General features: G+C 62.6%; 2 protein-coding genes across 3 annotated transcripts in view; one reads left to right on the forward strand and one right to left on the reverse strand.

The window, feature by feature from the left end:
• Positions 1-6,707, forward strand: part of KDM4B (lysine demethylase 4B) — a 29,580-nt gene extending 22,873 nt beyond the window's left edge. The window contains exons 11-24 of one of the 2 annotated variants that reach the window (XM_060181938.1): positions 1,032-1,109; positions 1,177-1,325; positions 2,180-2,472; positions 2,566-2,686; positions 2,762-2,943; positions 3,058-3,259; positions 3,361-3,437; positions 3,536-3,591; positions 3,849-3,957; positions 4,259-4,444; positions 4,745-4,909; positions 5,020-5,139; positions 5,524-5,616; positions 5,982-6,707. In XM_060181938.1, coding sequence (XP_060037921.1) covers positions 1,032-1,109; positions 1,177-1,325; positions 2,180-2,472; positions 2,566-2,686; positions 2,762-2,943; positions 3,058-3,259; positions 3,361-3,437; positions 3,536-3,591; positions 3,849-3,957; positions 4,259-4,444; positions 4,745-4,909; positions 5,020-5,139; positions 5,524-5,616; positions 5,982-6,143 — 1,993 coding nt within the window. In that variant the 3' untranslated portion in view covers positions 6,144-6,707. The remainder of the gene's footprint in view (positions 1-1,031; positions 1,110-1,176; positions 1,326-2,179; positions 2,473-2,565; positions 2,687-2,761; positions 2,944-3,057; positions 3,260-3,360; positions 3,438-3,535; positions 3,592-3,848; positions 3,958-4,258; positions 4,445-4,744; positions 4,910-5,019; positions 5,140-5,523; positions 5,617-5,981) is intronic. The other variant, XM_060181939.1, reaches the window with a different exon arrangement.
• A 6,946-nt stretch (positions 6,708-13,653) lies between these two features.
• The window catches only part of PTPRS (protein tyrosine phosphatase receptor type S), a 78,170-nt gene continuing 67,177 nt past the window's right edge, over positions 13,654-24,646 (reverse strand). The window contains exons 18-34 of the mRNA XM_060182073.1: positions 24,110-24,203; positions 23,803-24,018; positions 23,518-23,675; positions 23,153-23,164; positions 22,770-22,882; positions 21,746-21,843; positions 21,531-21,654; positions 20,864-21,039; positions 20,651-20,770; positions 19,552-19,706; positions 18,392-18,677; positions 17,335-17,513; positions 16,358-16,484; positions 16,159-16,284; positions 15,807-15,961; positions 14,912-15,047; positions 13,654-14,080 (exon numbers count right to left, since the gene is read on the reverse strand). Of these exons, the coding sequence (XP_060038056.1) occupies positions 14,012-14,080; positions 14,912-15,047; positions 15,807-15,961; positions 16,159-16,284; positions 16,358-16,484; positions 17,335-17,513; positions 18,392-18,677; positions 19,552-19,706; positions 20,651-20,770; positions 20,864-21,039; positions 21,531-21,654; positions 21,746-21,843; positions 22,770-22,882; positions 23,153-23,164; positions 23,518-23,675; positions 23,803-24,018; positions 24,110-24,203 (2,344 nt within the window). The 3' untranslated portion in view covers positions 13,654-14,011. The remainder of the gene's footprint in view (positions 14,081-14,911; positions 15,048-15,806; positions 15,962-16,158; positions 16,285-16,357; positions 16,485-17,334; positions 17,514-18,391; positions 18,678-19,551; positions 19,707-20,650; positions 20,771-20,863; positions 21,040-21,530; positions 21,655-21,745; positions 21,844-22,769; positions 22,883-23,152; positions 23,165-23,517; positions 23,676-23,802; positions 24,019-24,109; positions 24,204-24,646) is intronic.

The following is a 24,646-nucleotide window of genomic DNA, read 5'->3' on the forward strand; positions in this document are numbered from 1 at the left end:
CTCACACAGCCTCAGTACCTCCAAGTCTCAGTACCTCCACAGCCTCAGTACCTCAAAGTCTCAGTACCTCCACAGCCTCAGTACCTCACACAGCCTCAGTACCTCCACAGCGTCAGTACCTCCAAGTCTCAGTACCTCCACAGCCTCAGTACCTCCACGGCCTCAGTACCTCAAAGTCTCAGTACCTCCACAGTCTCAGTACCTCCACAGCCTCAGTACCTCCACGGCCTCAGTACCTCACAGTCTCAGTACCTCCACAGCCTCAGTACCTCACACAGCCTCAGTACCTCACACAGCCTCAGTACCTCACAGCCTCAGTACCTCACACAGTCTCAGTACCTCACACAGTCTCAGTACCTCACACAGCCTCAGTACCTCACACAGCCTCAGTACCTCACAGCCTCAGTACCTCACACAGCCTCAGTACCTCCACAGCCTCAGTACCTCACACAGCCTCAGTACCTCACACAGCCTCAGTACCTCACACAGCCTCAGTACCTCACAGCCTCAGTACCTCCACGGCCTCAGTACCTCCACGGCCTCAGTACCTCCACAGCCTCAGTACCTCCACAGCCTCAGTACCTCCACAGCCTCAGTACCTCACAGTCTCAGTACCTCCACAGCCTCAGTACCTCACACAGCCTCAGTACCTCACACAGCCTCAGTACCTCACAGCCTCAGTACCTCACACAGTGTGCCTCAATACTGAACAAGCCAGCAGATTGGGGAAAGTGGGCTCAGTGAGGGACCGCAGGGTGTTGTGGGGCCCAGCCCTGGTCTCAGGTGGGGTCCCGGGACCCCCATTCCCTCTGGGACAGTTGGGAACCACATGCGACACCACCGGGAGACAGTTTGGGGACTATGTGGCCCCTGGCCCCCACGGGAGCCCCGCTTGGCTGGCATTAGGGGCATCTCCCAAGGCCTGGGGTGGGCAGCAGAGGGGGACGGCCAGCGCGGCTGGCGGGTGGGTTCCTCTGCCCCCCAGGAGGCGCCCCGTGGGGGCCGGCCGCAGCCCTGCCTTGTCGTTCTAGACACCTTAGTGAGAAGGACAGCAGGCCCAGCAGGAAACCCGAGGAGGACAGGCGGCCCCCCCGCAGGCCCGGGCTGGCGTAAGTGCCGCCCCCCGCCCCCCACCCCCCCCTGCCCGCGGGACCCCCCACTCACCTTCCCCCCCAGGTCCCACCGGAAGCGGAGCCAGCCCAGAAAACCCAAGGCCGAGGACCCCAAGTCCCCCGGGGAGGGGGCTGCCCCCCTGGAGGAGACGCCCCAGGACGGGGAGCGTGAGGAGGAGGAGGAGGAACTGGGCACTGCAGAGGGTACAGAGGGTGAGTCCTGGGGAGTGGGGGGCAGGGGACCACCCAGGGACTAGAGACAGAGGGACAGGGGCCGGGCGCTGGCGCACCTGGTTGAGTGCACATGGTACCATGCACAGGGGCCCAGGTTCGAGCCCCCGCCCGCTCCCCACCTCCAGGGGGAAGCTTCACCAGTGGTGAAGTAGGGCTGCAGGTGTCTCTCTATCTCTCTCCCTCTCTGTCTCCCCCTCCTCTCTTAGTTTCTGGCTGTCTCTATCCAATAGCAAATAAATACAAATGTTAAAGAGAGACAGGGACAGAGATAGAAAAACAGACACAGACATCAAAAGGGCAGAGAGACGGGGGCAGACAGAGACAGAGACAGGGCAGACACACTGACAGAAAGACACAGAGAGGGAGTCGGGTGGTAGCGCAGCGGGTTAAGCGCACGTGGCGCAAAGCGCCAGGACCAGGATAAGGATCCCGGTTCGAGTCCCCCGGCTCCCCACCTGCAGGGGAGTCGCTTCCCAGGCGGTGAAGCGGGTCTGCAGGTGTCTGTCTTTCTCTCCCCCTCTCTGTCTTCCCCTCCTCTCTCCATGTCTCTCTGTCCTCTCCAACAATGACGACGTCAACTACAACAATAATGACCACAATAAAACAGCCAGGGCAACAAAAGGGAATCAATAAATACACAAAAACAAAAAGAGACTGAAAGACACAGAGAGGCAGAGACAGAGGAGGACAGAGGGGAGCAGTTGTCCCTCTGACACAGGCGAGACCAGGGCTGGACCCCTGGCGGTTGCTTCTAGAAGGTTCTCTAGGACGGGGTGGGGGCCGGGCAGGTGTGCGGGGGGCTGGGGGCCTGAGCTCACCCCTGTCTCCCACAGAGGCCAAGCCGCGGCTCCCCAAGGCCCGAGCTGAGCGCAGGAAGAAGCAGAGCAGCCCCCCGCCCGCCGCCCCGCGCCCCTGCGGCGACCAGCACCCCCGGGAGCCCCCGCCGCTCCCCGAGGAGGGACCCCCGCCCGCCGCCCCCCTCAACGTGGTTCCCCCAGAAGCGCCGGGGCAGGAGGCCCCTCGACCCATCATCCCCATGCTCTACGTGCTGCCGCGGCCCGCGGCCCCCGAGCCCCCTGCGCCCATGGAGCTGGCGGGCGCCCAGCCCCAGCCGGGGGACACGCAGGTAGCAGGCGGGCGGCCGGGCCCCCCAGCCCCGACCCGGGCCCCCCGCGCCCCCCGGCCTCACGGGACGCCCGGCGCCGCCCCCCGCCCCCAGGGCCCCCCCACCTTCTCCAAGCTGAAGATGGAGATTCGAAAGAGCCGGCGCCACCCCCTGGGCCGCCCGCCCACCCGCTCCCCGCTGTCCGTGGTCAAGCAGGACGCCTCCAGCGACGAGGGTGAGGCGGGAAGGGCGCCGTCTGCGGGGTGGGGGCCGGGCCCGCGCCTCCCGCTCAGCCCCGCTCTGCCCGCAGAGGCCTTCCCGCTGTCTGGGGAGGAGGACGCTGGCGACCCCGAGGCCCCGCGCTCGCTGCTGCTGGCGCTGCAGTGGAAGAGCCGGCCCCCCAACTTCCCGGCCGAGCGCAGGTTCAACGCCGCGGCGGCGCGCACCGAGCCCCACTGCGCCGTCTGCACCCTCTTCTACCCCTACAGCCAGGTGGGCGCCCCTTCTGCCCTGCCGCTCAGCCGGGGCGCCCGCGGGGGGACCAGCGCGGGGGGGGGGGGGAGCGCCCGGCTGAGCGCCCCCCCCCCCCCCCCCCCGCACCTCCAGGCCCTGCAGGTGGAGAAGGAGCCTCCGCAGGCCCCGGCACCGCTCCCCCAGCGAGGGCGCAGGACGCGGCCGCTGGTCCCCGAGATGTGCTTCGCGTCCAGTGGCGAGAACACGGAGCCGCTGCCGGCCAGCTCGGGCATCGCGGAGGACGGCACCAGCCTCCTCATCGCCTGCGCCAAGTGCTGTCTGCAGGTCCACGCCAGTGAGTGTCCCCACCCCGGGGAGGCCTGGGGGCTGCGCCCAGAAGCGGCCGGGCGGGGCGCGGGGTCGCGGATGCCCCCGGCTCAGGGCTGCCCTCCGCAGGTTGCTACGGTACCCGCCCCGAGCTGTTAGGCCAGGACTGGACGTGCTCCCGGTGCTCGGCCCACGCCTGGACCGCGGTAACGGCTGGGAGGGGCCGGGGCGTCCCTGGGCCCCTGTCCCTGGGCCCCTGTCCCTCCATCATGTCCCCCAGAACAGCAGGCCCCTCTCTCCACAGGAATGCTGTCTGTGCAACCTCAGAGGGGGAGCCCTGCAGATGACCACGGACGGCAGGTGGGGGCCTGCCCTGGGTGGAGTTTCGGGGTGTGGTCATGGGCACCAGGTGGGGGGGAGGGCGTCCCGAAGGGCCCATTAGCCCAAATGACTGTTGAGACTCCCTGGGCCCCCAGGTGGGTGGGGACCCTGAGGAGGCAGGACCCGGAGTGGGTGGTGGGGACCCCAAGGAGGCAGGACCCGGGGTGGGCGGGGGCCCCCGAGAAGATAGGACCTGGGTGGGTGGGTCCCGTGAGCCCTGACACCCCCACCCCCAGGTGGATCCACGTCATCTGTGCCATCGCAGTCCCCGAAGTGCGCTTCCTGAACGTGACAGAGCGCCACCCCGTGGACATCAGCGCCATCCCTGAGCAGCGGTGGAAGCTGGTAGGTGCACCCTGCACCCTACACCCAACACCCCAGCATTAGGGACCCCGCCCGCACCAGCACTCGCTGACCACCCGGGAGGGAGCCCCGAGACCCGGGTCCACGGACGGAGACCCCGCGGCACCCAGAACAGGCCCTGGCCCACCCCGGGGCCGGGGCGCCAGGTGGCTCACCTGTGGGGTGGGAGCCTGTCCGGGGCACCCCTCGCGGGCTGGGCTGCTCAGATCCTAGCGTCCTCCCGGGTCTCGGGGCTCCCGACCTGGGGTCCCCGGGCCAGGTGGCGAGCTCAGCCCGTCCGCAGAAATGCGTGTACTGCCGGAAGCGCATGAGGAGGGTGTCGGGCGCCTGCATCCAGTGCTCCTTTGAGCACTGCTCCACGTCCTTCCACGTCACCTGCGCCCACGCCGCGGGCGTGCTGGTGGAGCCCGACGACTGGCCCTACGTGGTGGCCGTCACCTGCTGCAAACACAAGGCGGCCGGCCACGGGGTGAGTCCGCCTGCCCCGCCCACAGCCCACACCCCACACCCGGTAGGCCCCGCCCCCGCGACCACGCCCCCTCTGGTCACGCCCTTCCCGGGTCCCATTCCCAGACCGAAGCAGCCCGCCCGCCCTGGCCACGCCCCGTCTCCAGGGGCCCATCCCGGCCCCGCCCCCTGGTCTTGGCCCCGCCCCAGCCACTCCCCCAAAGCCCCTCCCACCCGGCCTCGCTCCTCCAGCCCCGACCTGTCCCCCCCCCCCACCCCACCCCACCCCACCGCCCCTCTCCCCACGCACCCCTGGGCGCAGGCGCAGCTGCTGCGGGAGGTGGCGCTGGGCCAGGTCGTCATCACCAAGAACCGCAACGGGCTGTATTACCGCTGCCGCGTCATCGGGGCCTCCGCCCAGACCTTCTACGAGGTCAACTTCGAGGACGGCTCTTACAGCGACAACCTGTACCCCGAGAGCGTCACGGTGCGTGGGGGGCGGGGCTGCACCCCGAGAGCGTCACGGTGCGTGGGGGGCGGGGCTGCACCCCGAGACCCCGGACCCGCCCCCACCGCCGCCCCCGCCCCCACCCACAGAGCAGGGACTGTTGCCGCCTGGGCCCCCCGGCGGAGGGCGAGCTGGTGGAGCTGCGCTGGACGGACGGCAACGTGTACAAGGCCAAGTTCATCTCCTCCGCCACCGTGCACATCTACCAGGTCAGGCCCTGGCGCCGCAGGGGAGAGCCACCGGGGCACTGGGGGAGCTGCCCCCATACCGAAAGCAGATCCCATCCCGGCAGGCTCACCCCCGGCCCTGGGTTCAGTTCCCAGCGCTGCACGAAAAGTACGAGCCAGCTACGGGCACCCATGGGGGCCCTCGGCACCCCGCTCCCCTGCCTCTTTGACGAGGCGCCACCCCGACATCCCATAGTGAGCGGGCCTGCTGCTTTGGGGGGGCTGACCTTTAGCCTCTGTGCCCCTCCTCCCCCCACCTGCCCACAGCCCTCCCCTCCCTCCCCTTCCACCTGGGCTCTGAGCGTCTGTAGCCCCTCGCACCCGGCGCAGGGGAGGGTCCTGGGCCTGAACCCCCGACCCTCACAGGTGGAGTTTGAGGACGGGTCTCAGCTGATGGTGAAGCGGGGAGACCTCTTCACGCTGGAGGAGGACTTGCCCAAGAGGGTGCGGTCCCGGCTGGTAAGACCCGGGGCCGGGAGCCGGGGTGATGGAGGGAGGGAGACAGAGCAGGAGGGACAGGTGGGGAGGAGAGAAGTGGAGACAGAAAGGGAGAGAGATGGGAGAGAGGACAGAGGCCGCAGAGGCAGAGAAGTGGAGGGAGGGGGAGAGCCGTGTGTGACACTGACCCCGCTCCTGGGGGCCAGTCCGGGCTGAATCACCTCCCGGGCCCCAGAGCACAACCCAGGCTACCTGAGTCTGTGGTGCCGGCCTCGATCCACGGGTCTGAGCCCCTGGCACCGCGTGGCAGGCACCGCAGCACCCGGGGAGGCTCTGGTGCTGGGCGTCCCGGCCCCGTGGCATTGACTCGATCGGTCTCCCCGCAGTCGCTCAGCACCGGGGCCCCCCAGGACGGCATCTTCTCCGGCGAAGACGTGAAGGCCGCCAAGCGCCCCCGGGTGGGCGCCCCCCGCACGCCCGCCGAGGACTCGGGGCGCCACCCGGACCCCCAGGCCTTTGCTGAGGGTCAGCCGGGGCCCCCCTTCTAGGACGGGCGCCCCCTCCCCGCTCGGGACCGGCCGCCCCGGGCCCCCTCGCCTCGCGGCCGGCTGGCGGGACGGGGCGCGGCCCCCCGGACTCAGGGAGCGAGCGGGGCACGGGGGTCCAGCCTGCCCCCACAAGCTTTCTTCAAGGTGCTATACCTGCCCTGCCCCGTGACTGTAAATACCCTTTGTGACGCCTCTTTCTACCACACTCCCGTTGTTTAAAAAAAACAAAACAAAAAAAACGGAACCCGGGGAAAAGGGAGGAAGCAGAAGGGGCACCGAGCGCCCGCCCCGCACCCTGCAGCGCGCTGTGGCCTGGCCTGGGGGCGGGGACAGACACACGGACTGTCTTTCCTCCTTTCCTTTTCTACGTTGCTCCTCTTCTCACGCCCCCCAGCCGGAGAGCATTATTGGGGTGCCTCCGTTTTTTTTCCTGGGGGCGCTTTTTGCTGTTGCTGTTGATTTTCAACCTGACCCGCGTCCCGGCGAGCCAGGGCCTTGGCTGTGACTTGGGGTGATGGGGCCCCACCCCAACTCTGCAAAATAAACGCGCTGTCTCCTGGTTTCTCCATCTTTGTGTCTCTGCCCCCAAAGACCTTTCCCGAGTGGGTCTCGGGGTCCCCAGGGTCCCCGGCCCTCACACGGGGTGGGGGGAAGCACCACCGGGGGTGCGGTGGGTGGGTGACGGGGTGGGGCGAGGCCAGTGCTCCCACCCTGGGGTCATCCCCGCTGTTCTGTTGAGGGGTCTGGGAGAACAGAGACAGGGAGAGACAGAGCAAGGGAGCTTTGAACCTGGAGCAGGAGTTGTGGGTGGAACAGAGATGAGAGAGAAGAGCCAAGAGAGCCAGGTGGGGAGGGGGTGCAGGGGTGTCAGCCCAAGCAGGGGGCTCTCAGGTGCAGGTGTGAAATGAAAAATGGGGGCATACCCTCCCGGAGAAGGGGGGGGTCCCAGGAGACTGGACTGGGGGGGCTCTGGCTTGTAACCCCCTTGTGGGTTTGGGGGTCCGGCTTGTGCAGGCGGCAGAAAAGGCGGGGGTTGTACGCCCCCCTCCCCACTCGTGTCTCTGCAAAATAAAACTCGGAAAGCAAATCACCCCCGAGCTCCCGTGTCTCCATCTGGGGTGCCCGCCATGCTGGGTTTCTGAGGTTCCTGATTCTCTGCCGGTGTCTGGGAGGTGGGGACAGGCCCCCTTCTCCTCGGGAACCCCCTCACTCGCCCAGGGCTGCGGGTGGGGGGGAGGGAGGCACATCCCGGCTGGGCCAAACCAGCCCCTCACTTATGGAAATAAAGTTTGATTGGCAGCGGGCCACGCCCACCACGGGCCACGCCCACCACGGGCCATGCCCACCGCGACGCGGGCAGACCCGGGACCTCAAGATCTGGAGTGTCCGGGGGCGAGGGGGACCCAGCGGGGCCCCAGCACCCCAAGACCCCCGCAGCCTTGGGCTGAGTAGGGAGATCTCTGTCTCTCCTTCCCGGCTCTTGCCCCTGACGCCCAGCGTCCACGAGGCGGGGGGTGGGGGGGTAGAGCAGAGGACCTGCGGGCTGAGGGCCCGGGTTCGATCCTCGGCATCCCGTGCGCCACAGTGGTGCTCTGTCTCTCTGTCTCTCTGTCTCTGTCGAACCAAGCAGGCCATGGAGGGGCTGGTGTGGCCTGGTCGTCGACCACGCCCCCACTCACGCCACGCCCCCTACCCGCAGGGCTGGCCCCGCCCCCACGCACACCCCGCCCCCCACCTAGAATACTATTCACAAACTCCGCCAGATCAACCCCCCACAATTGGCCATTGGCCTGCGCAACAAACTTCCCACCAATCAGAAGTGCGCAGAGGGAGCCTCATTTGCATGGAGCCTGGCTCCGCCCCCGGCCAATATAAATGGCCCCAGCTCGGCTCAGCTGGGAGCTGGCGGGCCAGGACAGATAGAAGGGGTGCTGGGGGGGCCCTTGCCCCTTGCTTCTCTCGTGTCCCCGGCCTCTTGCCCCCATCTCGTGCTATCTCTCACTTCTTTCTAGCCCTGCCTGTCTCTGTCTCTGTGTGTCTCTCCAGTCTTGTCTCTGCTGGAAGACTGGGGTGCAGGAAAACAGGTGGTCGGTACGGGAGAGGGGGCCCCCACACAGGCGGAATCCCAGCCAGGGAGGGAACTTGGGGGGAGGGAGTTACCCACTGCACCCCCTCCTGGGCTCTAGAGCCTCCTCTGAGCGGGACCCCCATGGAATACAGCCATTGGAGTCTGTTCCAGGCACACCTGAGACTCAGCCCGCTTCTTTTTCATGGCTGTATAGTATTCCAGTTCCTTTTCATTCCAAGGCTGTGCAGGAGCCCTTCATCCGCCCTTCTGTGCCCTCACCCTTTGGGTAGCTTATGGGCGGCAGCCGGGTGGGTCTGCGTGGACTCCTCCCTCTGTCCTGTCTCTGCAGAGGTGGGTATTCTGTTCAGGGTTGGATGAATCTGGGGGCTGGGTGGTGGTTACAGTGCACAAGGACCTGGGTTCAAGCCCCCAGGGCAGGAATCCTCACCCCACCCTGGTTCCTTTGATTTGACCTATTGGAGAGAGACAGAGAGACACCTGCAGCCCTCCTTCATGACTCGGGAAACTCCCCCTCCCTCCCCACAGGTGGGGAGTGGGGGCTCGAACCAGGATCCTTGAGCGCGTTCCTTGGGAACAAGTGTGCCACCGACTGGCCCCTCTTCCCAGGAACAGTGCGTCCGGGGCTGGTGGAATAGCTCACTAGACGGTGCGCTGCTCTGCCCTGTGCGTGATCCGGGTTCGAGCCTGGCGCCCACTGACTGAAGGAAGCTTCAGGGCTGGGGCCTGAAGCTTCACCGTAATTCTCACAAAAACCTAGAGACAGTTTGCTTACTTGGTGTGTGTCTCTGCGTTTTCCCAGTTTCTGTGTCTCAGTCCTCTGGATTCCACAGGTGAGTGAAAGCATCTGGTAGTTGTCTTCTGTCTGTCACTTTACTTATTTCCCTAAGCATCATCACCTCCAGTTCCATCCGTTTTGTCCCAAGGAACACAATATCATCTTTTTGATGACTGAGTAGTATTCCACGGGGGTATATATCCCGTAGCTTCCTTAGCCAGTCATCTGTTGATGAGCTCTTTGGCTGCTGTGAATAATGCAGCTGTGAACACAGGGCTGCACATACCCCTTCTTTAAAAATTTTTTGTATTTATTTACTCCCTTTTGTTGCCCTTGTTTTATTGTAGTTATTGTTATTGATGTCGTCATTGTTGGATAGGACAGAGAGAAATGGAGAGAGGAGGGGAAGACAGAGAGGGGGAGAGAAAGACAGACACCTGCAGACCTGCTTCACCGCCTGGGAAGCGACTCCCCTGCAGGTGGGGAGCCAGGGGCTCGAACCGGGATCCTTCCGCCTGTCCTTGCGCTTTGTGCCACATGCGCTTAACCCGCTGCGCTACCACCAGACACCCAGTTTTTAAAAATCTTTTATTATCTTTATTTATTGGATAGAGACAGAAATTGAGAGGGAAAGGGATGATAGAGAGGAAGACAGAGACACCTGCAGCCCTGCTTCACCACTCACAAAACATTCCCCCTGCAGGTGGGGACCAGGGGCTCGAACCTGAGTCTTTGCACACCGTAGTAACATATGCGCTCAACCAGGTGCGCCACTACCCAGCCCCCGGGGGATTAAAGTTTTACAGTCGACAGTAAATACAATAGTTTGTACGTGCGTAACATTTCCCAGTATTCCACACAGCAACGCAACCCCCACTAGGTCCTCTGCCATCCTTTTCCAGGACCTGAACCCTCCCCACCCTCCCCACCATCTCTGTCTCCTCCTCCCTCTCAGTTTCTCTATTTCCTGTCAAATAAATAAACGAGGGATTTCTTTTGTCTTTTCCGGAGAGGGAGAAGCAGAGCTCCCCAGCGGCACACGGGACGGCAGGGGATTGAACTCAGGACCTCAAGGCCTGCAAGGCCGGTGCCACTCCCACTGTGCATTCTCCCCCCCTTATGAACCTCCTTAGTGGCTTCTGGAAGCCAGCGGTGTAGACGGCTCCAAAGCAGATCCCGGCCAGGGATGGAGCTCCCAGAAGCCTACGGGACAGATGGGTGCCTGCAGCCCCCAGGGAGATGGAGGGGGTGTCACACTGGCCCCTGGGAGGAGGGTTCTGGGGGACCTCAGGGGCTCAGGATCCAGGATGTCTACACAGCAGGGTCACTGGAGTGGAGTCTCTTCTCTGACTGCAGGTGAATCAGCAGCTGGGGGCCTCCTGCTGCCTTTTGTGTCTGTTTTTCTCTCTCTCTCTCTCTCTCTCTTTTTTTTTTTTTGGGGGGGGAAGAGGGGCTGTGGAATCAGGCCAGGCTGGCAGGGGGCCCTGGGCGCCCTGATTAAAATGCAAAAGAGAAATGAGGATTCCAGGAGCCCTGGCCCACTTTGCTCCATGATGCCTTCAGTCCTTAAGCAAAGGGGCCTTGGAGAGACTTGGGAAAGAAAAAAGAAGAAGAATTTCCTTCCTCCAAATTCAGTCTTCTGAGCAGACTGATGTCTGCTTTCTGGGCTACATACCCTGTACCTCGAGTTCCCCCTGGGTCTCAGCGGGGTGGATGTGCATAAAAAAATAGACGGGAAATGACCAGGGAGACAGCACAGAGGTTCTGCATAAGGACTGTCTTGCCTGAGGCTCTGAGGTCCTGGGTTCAATCCCCAGCACCACCACCAGCCAGAGCTGAGCAGGGCTCTGGTCTCTATCATCTATCTGTCTGTCTATCTATTATCTGTCTCTCTCACTAAATAAATCAATTAAATACTACAAAGAAAAAGACTCTCCTGCCTGAGGCTCTGAGGTCCCAGGTTCAATCCCCAGCACCACCATTAGCCAGAGCTGAGCAGGGCTCTGGTCCCCCCACTCGCCACTATCTCCTTCTCCCTCTCTCTCTCATAAAGTAAATAATTAAGGGGGCCGGGCGGTGGCGCAGCGGGTTAAGCGCACGTGGCAAGAAGCGCAAGGACCGGCGTGAGGATCCCGGTTCGAGCCCCCGGCTCCCCGCCTGCAGGGGAGTCGCTTCACAAGTGGTGAAGCAGGTCTGCAGGTGTCTGTCTTTCTCTCCCCCTCTCTGTCTCCCTCCCTTCTTGATTTCTCTCTGTCCTATCCAACAACAATAAGAAAAACAAGGGCAAAAACAAAAATAAGGAAAAAATGGCCTCCAGGAGCAGTGGATTCGTGGTGCAGGCACTGAGCCTCAGCGATAACTCTGGAAGTAAAAAAAAAAAAATATATATATATATATATATATATATACAATGTAAATAATTAATATATTCCAAAGAAAAAGACTCTCCTGCCTGAGCAGAACAGGGCTCTGGTCTCTCTTTCTCTCATAAAGGAGGCAATCCTTTTTTTCTTTTTAATGTTGTTATGACTTTGTATTTTGAAATAATTTGCAGCTCCCCAGAGGAGTTGCCAAAATAGCACAGAGCGTTCCGTTCACCCACTTTGGGCTAAATGTCAGTCTCTTACGTAACCTCAGAGCCATCCCCGCAACCAGGAAGCGCCCGTCGGAGTCCTGCTGTTCACTCTGTGAATCAGACTCAAGCGGGTCTGTCTCCTCTCTGCTGCTGGCGCCCACCCACTCACTTTCCTTAGAAATGTTACATTATTTTTATTGGGGGAGAGAGAGAGAGCGAGACCCCAGAGCCTGCTCGACTCTGGTCAGTGGCGGCGCTGGGGATTGAACGCGGGACCTCCGACCTCAGGCGGTTTGCAGAACCCCTGTGCTGATCCCCTGCCCTTTCATTACAAACATCAGTGGGATTCAGGATGGGGCACAATGGACATAAAACATGAGGGTCTCGTGCCTGAGGCTCTGGGTTCAAGCCCCAACTCAGGGTGCCAGAGGGAGCCTCTGCTTCGATCTCTTCTCACTCTCGTTAACATGTAAGATGCAGCATGAACATTTCTATTTATGAATTCATGGTCTCGTTTAGGTTTGCTACAACTAAGGGACCGACTTGGTCAAGTTTTAAATTTCATAGACCCCAGCCTGCCCACCCTCCATGGGCTCCCTGGGTGCTGTGCAGGGTGCTGAGAGAGGAGACACCCCACAGCCCTGCCCACCCTCCATGGGCTCCCTGGGTGCTGTGCCTGGTGCTGAGAGAGGAGAGACCCCACAGCCCTGCCCACCCTCCATGGGCTCCCTGGGTGCTGTGCAGGGTACTGAGAGAGGAGAGACCCCACAGCCCTGCCCACCCTCCATGGGCTCCCTGGGTGCTGTGCCTGGTGCTGAGAGAGGAGACACCCCACAGCCCTGCCCACCCTCCATGGGCTCCCTGGGTGCTGTGCCTGGTGCTGAGAGAGGAGAGACCCCAGCCTGCCCACCCTCCATGGGCTCCCTGGGTGCTGTGCAGGGTGCTGAGAGAGGAGAGACCCCACAGCCCTGCCCACCCTCCATGGGCTCCCTGGGTGCTGTGCAGGGTGCTGAGAGAGGAGAGACCCCACAGCCCTGCCCACCCTCCATGGGCTCCCTGGGTGCTGTGCAGGGTGCTGAGAGAGGAGACACCCCACAGCCCTGCCCACCCTCCATGGGCTCCCTGGGTGCTGTGCCTGGTGCTGAGAGAGGAGAGACCCCACAGCCCTGCCCACCCTCCATCTTGAATCCAATCCTGCTGTGTGATTTCAAGTAAGGCCCCCCTACCCAGTTCTTTGTTCCCCAATCCTGGTGGCCTCCTGCCTTGTGTTGGGAGGAGGCAGACGGCGATTGCATTGGGGGGACCAGGCGATTGGGGGGAGGCCTGTCGGCCAGAACATGGATGAGTCCACACGGGCGGGGGGGGGTGGATGGTTTTGCTTTAATACAAAGTTGATTTATCTACATACAGGGAGGGGGGTGGCCGGGCACCCGGCCCTTCCTGCTGGAATAAACAACTGTCATGAACAAGGGCAGATGCTCTCGTACAAACAGGGAAAGTCATTTGCTTTTGGGGGGGCTGCTTGGAGGAGGAAGTCCCCAGATTCTCACCCCAAATTCTCGGGGGGCTGGGGGGAGGGGGCAGCACAGCCTGTTCTCTCCCACCTTTTTGTTGTTGTTGTTTTTTGAGGGGGAGTTGGGTCCCAGCTGCCTCCTTGAGGGGGTTGGGAGGGAGATGGGGGCCTGGGGGTGGGACCCCAACGCTGGTGACCCTGAGCCCCGTCACCCTCTGAAGGTCCTGGATATGTCTCAGAGCAAATAAAACAATTAAAAAATCCCCCCCCCCCAAAAAAAAGAAAAAAAACCCAAGACGCCCCTGTATCTTTTTTTTCTTTTCTTTTTTTCTTTTTTTAGCAAAAGGCACACCTTTTGGGTGGGGACTAGCAAGAGGCAGCCCCATGGGGGGTGTCCGGGGGAACGGGGCCCCAAAGCCCAGAGGTTTCCAGCTGAGACCGTCTGGGCTGAGTCACCATGAATTTTTCCCGTTTATCTGGGACGGGGCGTGGGACAGGACTTGGGGCGTGAGTCTTTTTTTTCTTAATAAACCCCCGTTTTTGTAAAAACAAAAAAAAAAGAGAGAGAGGAAAAATATAAGACTATTTGGAGAGGAAAATAAAGATCAAGGGACGGAGTACATAGGGTTTCGGGAGGAGAAAGCGGAAGGGCCTCCCCCCTCCTCCCGGGGTTGGGGGGCAGGGTTTTTTTTGGGGGGGAGCCGGGGGCACCCGTTTGATCCTCCTCCCCGCCCCTGCAAGCCCTGGAATCAGAAGGGAAAAAGGGGAATGTTCCAAGTATCTGAAGGCGGCTGCTAGGCAGGGGTCCAGGGGCATCCCTGGCGTCCTTCCTGGAGGTGGTGGCCGCCTCCCCAACCTTGGAGGGGAGGCCCCACAGCTGGGCTGCTGGATTTTCGGGGGCCAGGGATGCCATGGCTTAAGTAGCGTAATGGTCGAAGCTACCCAGGTACTCGAGTGCGGCCTGGTAGCAGAACTGGTACTCATCCTGCATGGGGAGAGGCAGAGACAGCACGGGGCGGGGTCAGGGAGCGGCTCGAGCTCGCCACTGAAGGGAGAGAGGGAAGCCAGGCCCCCCTCCATCTACACCACAGCCCCCTCCGTCTACACCACAGTCCCCTCTGTCTACACCACAGCCCCCTCCTTCTACACCACAGTCTCCTCCATCTACCCCACAACCCCCTCCGTCTACACCACAGTCTCCCTCCATCTACACCACGGCCCCCTCCTTCTACACCACGGCCCCTTCCGTCTACACCACAGTCCCCTCCATCTACCCCACAACCCCCTCCGTCTACACCACGGTCCCCTCCATCTACACCACGGCCCCCTCCGTCTACACCACATTCCCCTCCATCTACCCCACAACCCCTTCCGTCTACACCACAGTCCTCCTCCATCTATAACACAGCCACCTCCGTCTACACCACAGTCTCCCTCCGTCTACACCACAGCCCCCTCCTTCTACACCACGGCCCCCTCCGTCTACACCACAGTCCCCTCCATCTACCCCACAACCCCCTCCGTCTACACCACGGTCCCCTCCATCTACACCACGGCCCCCTCCGTCTACACCACAGTCCCCTCCATCTACCCCACAACCCCCTCCGTCTACACCACGGTCCCCTCCATCTACACCACGGCCCCCTCCGTCTACACCACATTCCCCTCCATCTACCCCACAACCCCCTCCGTCTACACCACAGTCCTCCTCCATCTATACCACAGCCACCTCCGTCTACACCACAGTCTCCCTCCGTCTACACCACAGCCCCCTCCGTCTATACCACAGTCCCCTCCATCTACACCACAGTCGCACCTCCGTCTGCACCATGGCCGGCCTCTGTGTCCGCAGCATCTTGACCGTCTGGAAGATATCCACCACGCCCTCGTACCGCATCCGCTCCAGCACGATGCTCAGGGTGATGAACACACCCGTCCTGCCCACACCCGCGCTGCAGAGACAGAGACAGTGAGACAGACAGACACAGACAGATGGACAGAGACAGTGAGACAGAGACAGACAGAGACAGACGGACAGAGACAGTGAGACAGTTTGACACAGAGACACAGACAGCGAGACAGAGACATGAGACACAAAGACAAACACAGCGAGACAGACATACAGAGACAGAGAGACAGACATACAGAGACAGAGATGGACATATAGTGAGAGAGACAGAGATGCAGAGACAAACTGTGAGACACAGACAGCAAGACAGACACGCAGAGACAGTGAGACACAGAGACAAATACAGATGGACTGACAAAGAGACATACAGACATGAGACAGAGAAACAGACACAGAGACAGAGACAGAGAGAAGCAGACAAACAGACACAGAGACATAGAAGCAGACAAACAGACACAGAGACAGAGAGAAGCAGACACAGAGACAGAGAGAAACAGACACAGAGAGACACAGACAGACACAGAAACAGAGAAACAGACACAGACAGAGACAGAGAGAAACAGACACAAAGAAATAGACACAGAGACAGAGAAGCAGACAAACAGACACAGAGAGAAGCAGACAAACAGACACAGAGAAAGACAGAGACAGACAGAGGCCGAGAGAAACAGAGAAACACAGAGACAGAGAAACAGACACAGAGACAGACAGAGGCAGGGAGAGGCAGCGAGCGAGACCCGGAGGGTAGCCTCAGCCCCCCAGGCCCCGTGGCTCGGATTCCCCCGGCGGGCGGGACACTGACCTGCAGTGCACAGAGATGGGCCCGTCCTGGCCGAACTGCTCCTTCGTTTTGTGCACCTGCCCAATGAAGTCGATGAAGCCCTCCCCGGACTTGGGGACCCCCTGCTCCGGCCAGTCTGTGAACTGGAACTGCCGGACCGTCCGAGACTGGCCGTCCTGAAGGGACACGCAGGGACGGGTCAGAGGGCCCCTCCCTGACCCGTCTCACCAGCTCCCCCGGGGCCCACCTCCTTCTTGTTGGTTCCTGGGAACTCTTTACATATGGAGGAGCCCCTCTTCCCACCCCCTCCAGCCCTGATCCAGTCTGGCCGACGCGGGTGCCGCCGGCCCCCTCCTGACCCCGGGACGCTCACCCGGGCGTCTGTGACCTTGAACTCCCGCAGGATGTACTGAGGCATGTTGTACTCGGCCATGGGGTCCACCACGAAGTACTGGTAGCGGGCGGAGCGCTCGGCCGGCCAGTACTGGTGGCACTTCTCCTGCGGGCCAGAGGGAGGGTGGTCAGTCCCGCCCGGCCCCGCTCACCGGCCCCCGGCCCCCGGCCCCACTCACCCGGCCCAGCTCCCGCAGCTTGCTCAGCATGACCACGATGGTGGAGTTGTTCTCCCATAGCATCCGCCAGAAATCCTCCGTGGTCTCGGCCAGCGGCCCCTGCGTGGCGATGTACGCCTTCTGCTGCCTGCGGTGGGGTGGGGGGCAGGGTGGGAGGTCAGGGGTCAGGGGGTGAGGGCCAGGGGCCCACGGGTCAGGGAACAGAGGATGGGGGCCAGGGGGCTGTCCGGCCCTGACCGTGGGGTCTCTCTGCCCCCCCCAGGAAGGGCTCCAGGGCCTTTGGGAGAAGCTTCTGGAATGTTCTCTGTCGCCTCAGATGCTCCAGCTGCAGGAAAGCCCCCCCCCCCGTTTCTTTGTACTTTATTATGTTTATTGACTGGACAGAGACGGGGAGACAGAGAGACACAGAGGCACCGGCCACTCTGCTCCACCACTCGAGATGCTCCCCCCGGGCATGTGGGCACCAGGGGTTCAAACCCAGGTCTTTGTGAATGGGAACAGGTGCACTCAACCGGGTCAGCCAACACCCAATCATCATCATCACTATAATAATAATAATAATAACAATGACTATTATTATTATTTTCCCAGAGTCTTGCTCAGCTCTGGCTGATGGTGGTGCTGGGGATGGAACCCAGGACCTCAGAGCCTCAGGCAGGAGAGGTTTTTGCAGAACCCCTGTGCTGTCTCCCCAGCCCGTTTTATTTCAGTGACTGGTACCTCCCGGCCCCCAATCCAAGACCCACCACTGGACGAGGACAGACAGACTGGGGGTCCCGTTCTGGGGACAGCAGAACATCAGGAACGTCCAGGGCTGGACAGGACCCACCGGGCCGCACCAGGTAGGGGGACCTAGCCCGGATGCCCCACGGGAGGCCCCGAGGCACCGGGGGAAGCTCTGTCAGTGAAATGTCTCTATCTCGGTCTCTCTCTTTCTCTCTCTCCACTCCCTGAGGGGGTGTGAGCCCGTGGGGCACCTGTAACCGTCCACGAAGCTGGCGTTGATGTAGTCGGAGCCCTCGACACCGCGGATGGGCTGCAGGCAGACCCGCGTGCTCTCGTAGGGCATGATGTTCACCAAGCGGTTCTTGAACTTGTTGCAGGGCAGGTTGGCGCTGACGAAACGCGACGTGTGTGCCTTGGAGTTGGCCAGCCGCTGGTGGGGGGAGGGGGCGTCAGGTCATCAACCCCAGACCCTTGAACCCCGCCACCAACCCGCTAGCCCCCCGGATCCCAGGCCGGGGCTCATCAGCACAGGGCAAGCCTGTCACCCGCCTCGTCCCAGTCTCTGGGCTTCTGAGCCTGTCCCATCCCCATCCCCCCGTCCATCCACCTGCACCTTGAATTCCAGCTCTGTGCCCGAGGCTGCTGTCCTGTCTGTCTGTCCGTCCGACCCTTGAACTCTAGCTCCATGCCTGAGGCTGCTGTCCTGTCCATCCCGTCCCCCTGTCCGTCCATCCATCTGTCCATCAGACCCTTGAACACCAGCTCCATGTCCGAGGCTGCTGTCCTGCACCATCCCGTCCCCCATCCCCGTCCGGCCATTTGTCTGTCCGACCCTTGAACTCCAGCTCCATGCCTGAGGCTGCTGTCCTGCCCGTCCCCCGTCCCCATCTGTCCATCCATCTGTTCATCAGACCCTTGAACACCAGCTCCATGTCCGAGGCTGCTGTCCTGCACCATCCCGTCCCCCATCCCCATCCGTCCATCTGTCTGTCCGACCCTTGAACTCCAGCTCCACGCCTGAGGCTGCTGTCCTGCACCATCCCGTCCCCCATCCCCGTCCGGCCATTTGTCTGTCCGACCCTTGAACTCCAGCTCCATGCCTGAGGCTGCTGTCCTGCCCGTCCCCCGTCCCCATCTGTCCATCCATCTGTTCATCAGACCCTTGAACACCAGCTCCATGTCCGAGGCTGCTGTCCTGCACCATCCCGTCCCCCATCCCCATCCGTCCATCTGTCTGTCCGACCCTTGAACTCCAGCTCCACGCCTGAGGCTGCTGTCCCCGTCCCCCGCCCGCCCGCCCGCCCGCACCTTGAACTCCAGCTCCATGCCCGAGGCCTGCTGCCCGGGCTCGGTGGCGCCCAGCCGCTGCAGGTAGGCGCAGAGGCTGCGGGCGGGCACCTCGGTGGCCCCGCAGCCCAGGGCCTCGAGCAGGGCGTCGTGGATGAAGCTGTACTGGTCCTCCGTCTGCACCATGTAGTTCCTCTGCGCCCGCATCAGCGTCACGTGGCCGTACACGTCCACCGAGCGCTCCGGCCGCAGCCGCTCCAGCATGGCGTCCATGACGATGAAGCAGCCCGTGCGGCCCACGCCCGCGCTGCCGGGGGACACGGGCACGGGACAGGGAGGGCTGTGTCAGGATAGTCGCGGGACGGACACGGGGACAGGGATGGTGTGGTCAGGATGGGGACGAGGACAGGGATGGAGATGGGGGCTCGGCCAGGAGAGGGGACGGGGGACAGAGATGGGGACGGTCAGAAATAGGGTCCGGGACAGAGAACAGGGTGGCTCAGGGGTGGGGTGCAGGGGATAGGTGTGGAGGGCGAGGACCAGACAGGGAACAGGGTCAGGACAGGGGTGGACAGGAGGAGGGGCAGGGAGGAGGGAACAGGGACGGCCCCTGCGGCCAGACCAGCCGGTGCACAGGTGGGGACAGACGGGGCCTGGAGGGGGCGGGGCTTGGGAGGAGGTGGGTGGAGCCGGACAGTGGACACGGGCAGGGTGCGGGCCTGATTGGCTCAGGGGCGTGGCCTAGCGGGAGCCGGGCGGGGCTTTAGGAAAAAACGGTTCCGGTGGGCGTGGTCTAGGCTTGGGGGACGGAGCTAGAAAAATGGGTGTTCCTATCTGTGGGCGTGGCTGGGCAGGAGCCAGGCGGGGCTTAGAAAATGGGCCGGATATCAGGGGTTGTGGGCAGGACTTAGAATATAGGGCAGGCTTGGGTGGGCGTGGCCAGGTAAGACCAGGCAGGGCTTGGAGAGTGGGCGTGGCCTCCCTTTGAGAGGTTGCGGGCAGGGTTCAGCAATGTGGGCGTGGCCCGGGTGAGCATGATCAGGTTGGATTGAGCAGGTCTTGTAAGGTGGGCGTGGCCCGGACAGCGGCTGTTTAGCTCGGAGGCGGGGCCTCAAGTGGGCGTGGCCTGTGCGGCAGTGGGCGAGGCTTTGGCAGGGCAGGGCAGGGCTGGGGTCCCCCACCTGCAGTGCACCACGATGGGCCCCGCGTCTGGGGGGTTGCAGGTCTTCACCCTCCTCAGGAAGGCCAGGAATGGGGTGGGGTACTCAGGGACCCCATGGTCCGGCCATGCCGTGAACTGGAACTGGCGGACCTCTCTCTTCTCACTGGACCCATTCTGGGGGGGCACAGGGACCACTGAGCTGAGTGAACCCACATCCCTCCAAAGCAACTCAAATCTCAGCCGGGAGCAAAACTGACTGTTGGCTGGCTTCATCCTTTAGCTGAGACACTGATGGCAAAGGAGATGGTCCAGTGGAGAGAGCTCAGGCCCTGACAAGCCCTGGGTTCAAGTCCCAGACAAGGGAGCCCCATGGAGGGTGGGCAGGGCTGTGGGGTCTCTCCTCTCTCAGCACCAGGCACAGCACCCAGGGAGCCCCATGGAGGGTGGGCAGGGCTGTGGGGTCTCTCCTCTCTCACCACCCTGCACAGCACCCAGGGAGCCCAGGGAGGGTGGGCAGGGCTGTGGGGTCTCTCCTCTCTCACCACCCTGCACAGCACCCAGGGAGCCCATGGAGGGTGGGCAGGGCTGTGGGGTCTCTCCTCTCTCAGCACCCTGCACAGCACCCAGGGAGCCCATGGAGGGTGGGCAGGGCTGTGGGGTCTCTCCTCTCTCAGCACCAGGCACAGCACCCAGGGAGCCCCATGGAGGGTGGGCAGGGCTGTGGGGTCTCTCCTCTCTCAGCACCCTGCACAGCACCCAGGGAGCCCATGGAGGGTGGGCAGGGCTGTGGGGTCTCTCCTCTCTCAGCACCAGGCACAGCACCCAGGGAGCCCATGGAGGGTGGGCAGGGCTGTGGGGTCTCTCCTCTCTCAGCACCATGCACAGCACCCAGGGAGCCCCATGGAGGGTGGGCAGGGCTGTGGGGTCTCTCTCAGCACCAGGCACAGCACCCAGGGAGCCCCATGGAGGGTGGGCAGGGCTGTGGGGTCTCTCCTCTCTCAGCACCCTGCACAGCACCCAGGGAGCCCCATGGAGGGTGGGCAGGGCTGTGGGGTCTCTCCTCTCTCAGCACCAGGCACAGCACCCAGGAGCTCCCGGCAGGCCCTGGGGTTGCCCACCTTGTGCAGGGAGAAAGTCCTGACGCAGAAGGTGGCCAGCTCAATGGTGTCTAGCAGCGTGACCTGGATGAAGCCATAGGTTTCCGTGCCCCTGTTCGGCCAGTACTGGTCGCACTTAATCTGTCCAGGGGGAGAGAGAACGGAGGGACGGGTGAGTTGGGGGTGCCGGCCTCTGCCATGGGCCGTGGGGGCGGGTGCTCCCTGGACCTTCACCCGTGACTTCTCCTCCAGCCGTGTCATCATGACGATGGTGGCTGACCGCTGCTCCCACACCATCCTCCAGAAGTCGCCGAAGGTCTCGGGCAGCGGCCCTTGTGTGGCGATGTAGGCATTCTGCCTCCGGTAACCGTCCACGTAGTTGGCGTTGATGTAGTCGCTGCCCACAATGCCTGGGGTGGGCATGTGAATTGGGGGGGATGGGAGCTGATGCCAGGATGCTGCCTCCAGGCAGCCCTCCTGGACTGCGTTTCGACTTCCCAACTCTCCCCGTGTGACACCAGAGGAACCCGGGGCCGCAGGGGGACCAAGCATCCTGTTCTCCTGTGACCCCTTACACCCGGTGTATAATCTGCTGAACCCCCAGTGTGGACACAGACACACACAATGCTCCCCCCTTGGTTGGGTGAACTGCTCTGCACGAGAAGCTCAATGGACAGTGCTATGGACAGCAGCCACCAGTTCTGGATGCCCCCGTCGGGGTCCCCAAGTGCACCACTCGGTCGCTGTAGGGACCCTGCAATCTGGGGGTGGCTATGAGTCGCATAAGACAGATAGTGGCTGAGTGTCTGAGGGTTCTGGGCAGCCTGCTTGGCTAGGGTGGGCACGTGTGGGCTCTGGGGGGTGCTGGAGGGTCTTGGGGGCCCAGGGGTCCTCAGGGTACCTTCGATGGGCTGCAAGATGACACGTGAGTGGTCGTAGGCGATGACGTTTGCATAGCGGTTCTTGGGCTTGTTCACCTCCAGGTTGGAGTGTTCCCACGTGAACTGCTGTCCAGGGTCGATGGACTAGGGGAGGGGAAGCAGGGCCATCAGCCTGGAGGGTCCCGGCCGGTTTTGGGGGTTTCCCAGGTGGGATGCGTCTTGGGGGGAGGCTGACCTCGTATTCCTGTGAGAGCTTGAGGCTGTCGTTGGCTTTGAGCCTCTCTGTGTGCTCGGCCATGTCGGCGATGGGGATCGGGGGGTGGTTCAGCATACCTGGGGGGACACAGCACACCCCAACAATGGCTGGGGTTTTTTGGGGGGCAGGGCTATGGGGTCTCTCCTCTCTCAGCACCAGGCACAGCACCCAGGGAGCCCCATGGAGGGTGGGCAGGGCTGTGGGGTCTCTCCTCTCTCAGCACCAGGCACAGCACCCAGGGAGCCCATGGAGGGTGGGCAGGGCTGTGGGGTGTCTCCTCTCTCAGCACCAGGCACAGCACCCAGGGAGCCCATGGAGGGTGGGCAGCGCTGTGGGGTCTCTCCTCTCTCAGCACCATGCACAGCACCCAGGGAGCCCATTTAGGGTGGGCAGGGCTGTGGGGTCTCTCCTCTCTCAGCACCAGGCACAGCACCCAGGGAGCCCATGGAGGGTGGGCAGGGCTGTGGGGTCTCTCCTCTCTCAGCACCCTGCACAGCACCCAGGGAGCCCATGGAGGGTGGGCAGGGCTGTGGGGTCTCTCCTCTCTCAGCACCCTGCACAGCACCCAGGGAGCCCATGGAGGGTGGGCAGGGCTGTGGGGTGTCTCCTCTCTCAGCACCAGGCACAGCACCCAGGGAGCCCATGGAGGGTGGGCAGGGCTGTGGGGTCTCTCCTCTCTCAGCACCAGGCACAGCACCCAGGGAGCCCCATGGAGGGTGGGCAGGGCTGTGGGGTCTCTCCTCTCTCAGCACCATGCACAGCACCCAGGGAGCCCATGGAGGGTGGGCAGGGCTGTGGGGTCTCTCCTCTCTCAGCACCAGGCACAGCACCCAGGGAGCCCATGGAGGGTGGGCAGGGCTGTGGGGTCTCTCCTCTCTCAGCACCCGGCACAGCACCCAGGGAGCCCATGGAGGGTGGGCAGGCTGTGGGGGGTCTTCCCTTGTCTTTCTCTGTGTGGAGGCTTGGTCCCTAATTCTCACACCCCAGGATGCTGGGCACCCACCTGGAGTCTGGAAGTTCATTCTCCTCATCTCCACAGGGTCCTTGGGGTGGTGGGGGGCCAAGTCTGAGTTGTTTAGGAGGCATTTTGTTCGAGGCTCCGAGTCCTTGCGTTTGCTGGGCAGTGGGGGGGGGGGTCCGTAGGCGAGCAGCAGTGAGTCCGGGGCCTGGGACCCGGCCCCCCAAGGTTTGCCTGCACATCACCCAACTCCTGTGCAGGCCTCACAGCCCCACCACTGACGCCCCATCTCAGAACCACGCTACGGAACTCCCTCCCTGGACCCCCGCCCATCACTCTGACCAGCCCCGGGAGGTTCAGGAGTTTGAGGGCATTTTGTGGGCACTGTGGTTGTCTCCCAATTCTCTGGGGCCACGGACGGCGCTTACCTATCAGGTTTGCTGCTCCCGGGCACAGGTTGGGGGGTGGGGGAAGACAGACAGGTGAGTTCAGGTTCTGCGACTTTGGGCGGGGGGAGGCTCTGTCCTCCTCCTTGGGCCTAGACTGGGGTCTGGGGTCTTCTCCCACAAATGGGGGACCGTCCTCTGCCCCCCTCCCTCCCATGTGGAGCTGTGTGCCTGAACCCCAGCCCCTTGGTTTCATGGCTGTTTGGCACAAACTCCTACCCTGCCTGTAAACCCCCAACCTCGGTGCCTGCGGGACTCAAGAGACCAAGTGTCTCTTCCCGACTTCCGCCTCCAGGAAGGCCTCCCCCCTGCTCTCCCGGTGGTGGTGGTGGTGGTGGTGGGCTCACTTTTTGTAGAGCAAGATGGCGATGACAATACAGATGATGAAAACAACAGCCAGCACGGGCCCGATCACCCAGATGAGCCCCTCCTCGCCGTCCACGATAGGCTGGGGGTCAGGGTTGTCCAGCTGGAAGGCGTCCGAGAAGGGGCTGGCGGCGAAGGTCTGTGGGGACAGGGGCCGGGGAGGCCTCGGTCAGGGCCCGTGTCCACCCCGACGGCTCCGTGTGCAAGTCCCAGGGAACTAACCCCGGCAGTCCCTCCGAGTGCCAGCGCCGGTGCCCGGGACTCACAGGCTCGCTCTTCTGTAGAACGGCCAGTACAAAAAGCACATAGCGGTGCCCGGGCTCCAGGCCGTGGTTGTCAAAGCCGCCATACTGCTTCTGGTCTCCGGGGTGGAAGGTGGGGGGCAGGACGGAGAAGCGGGCGGCGATGTAGGGCCGAGGCACCTCCAGCTGACGGGAGTGGCGGAGGCTGCGGCGCTGAAGCCTGGCCACGTCCTGGATCAGCTGTGGACAGAGACGCGGGCAGTTCAGGGTCCCGTTGGTGGGGGTCCTCCTGTGCCCCTCCCCCACATCTTGGGGGTCCCAGGGGTCTCACCTCCTCCAGGTCCATGTCCTCCGGGCTACCCAGAGGGGTCAGGAACTGGCCACCTCTGGACTTGCGGAGAGGTACCATCACGATGAAATAGCTCCTGTCCGGAATGGAGAGAGAGTGGGGTACAGGCATGTCCCCTACCCCCAATGTCCCACCTCCCCGGCACCAAAAAAAAAGGGGGAGTCGGGCGGAGTGCAGCGGGTTAAGCGCAGGTGACGCAAAGCGCAAGGACCGGCAGAAGGATCCCGGTTCGAGCCCCCGGCTCCCCACCTGCAGGGGAGTCGCTTCCCAGGCGGTGAAGCAGGTCTGCAGGTGTCTGTCTTTCTCTCCCCCTCTCTGTCTGCCCCTCCTCTCTCCATTTCTCTCTGTCCTATCCAACAACGACGACTTCAATAACAACAATAAGAAGAAACACAAAAATGATAAAAGCAAGGGCAACAAAAAAGGGAAATAAATGACTATTTTAAACTCGACCCCCAGGGGCCTCTGATCTCTCGGATGAATCTTTCCCCCAGAGCAGGATTCCAGTTGAATTCAGTC

This window comes from Erinaceus europaeus, chromosome 23, assembly GCF_950295315.1.
Source record: "Erinaceus europaeus chromosome 23, mEriEur2.1, whole genome shotgun sequence".
In the NCBI taxonomy this organism is placed as follows: Eukaryota; Metazoa; Chordata; class Mammalia; order Eulipotyphla; family Erinaceidae; genus Erinaceus; species Erinaceus europaeus.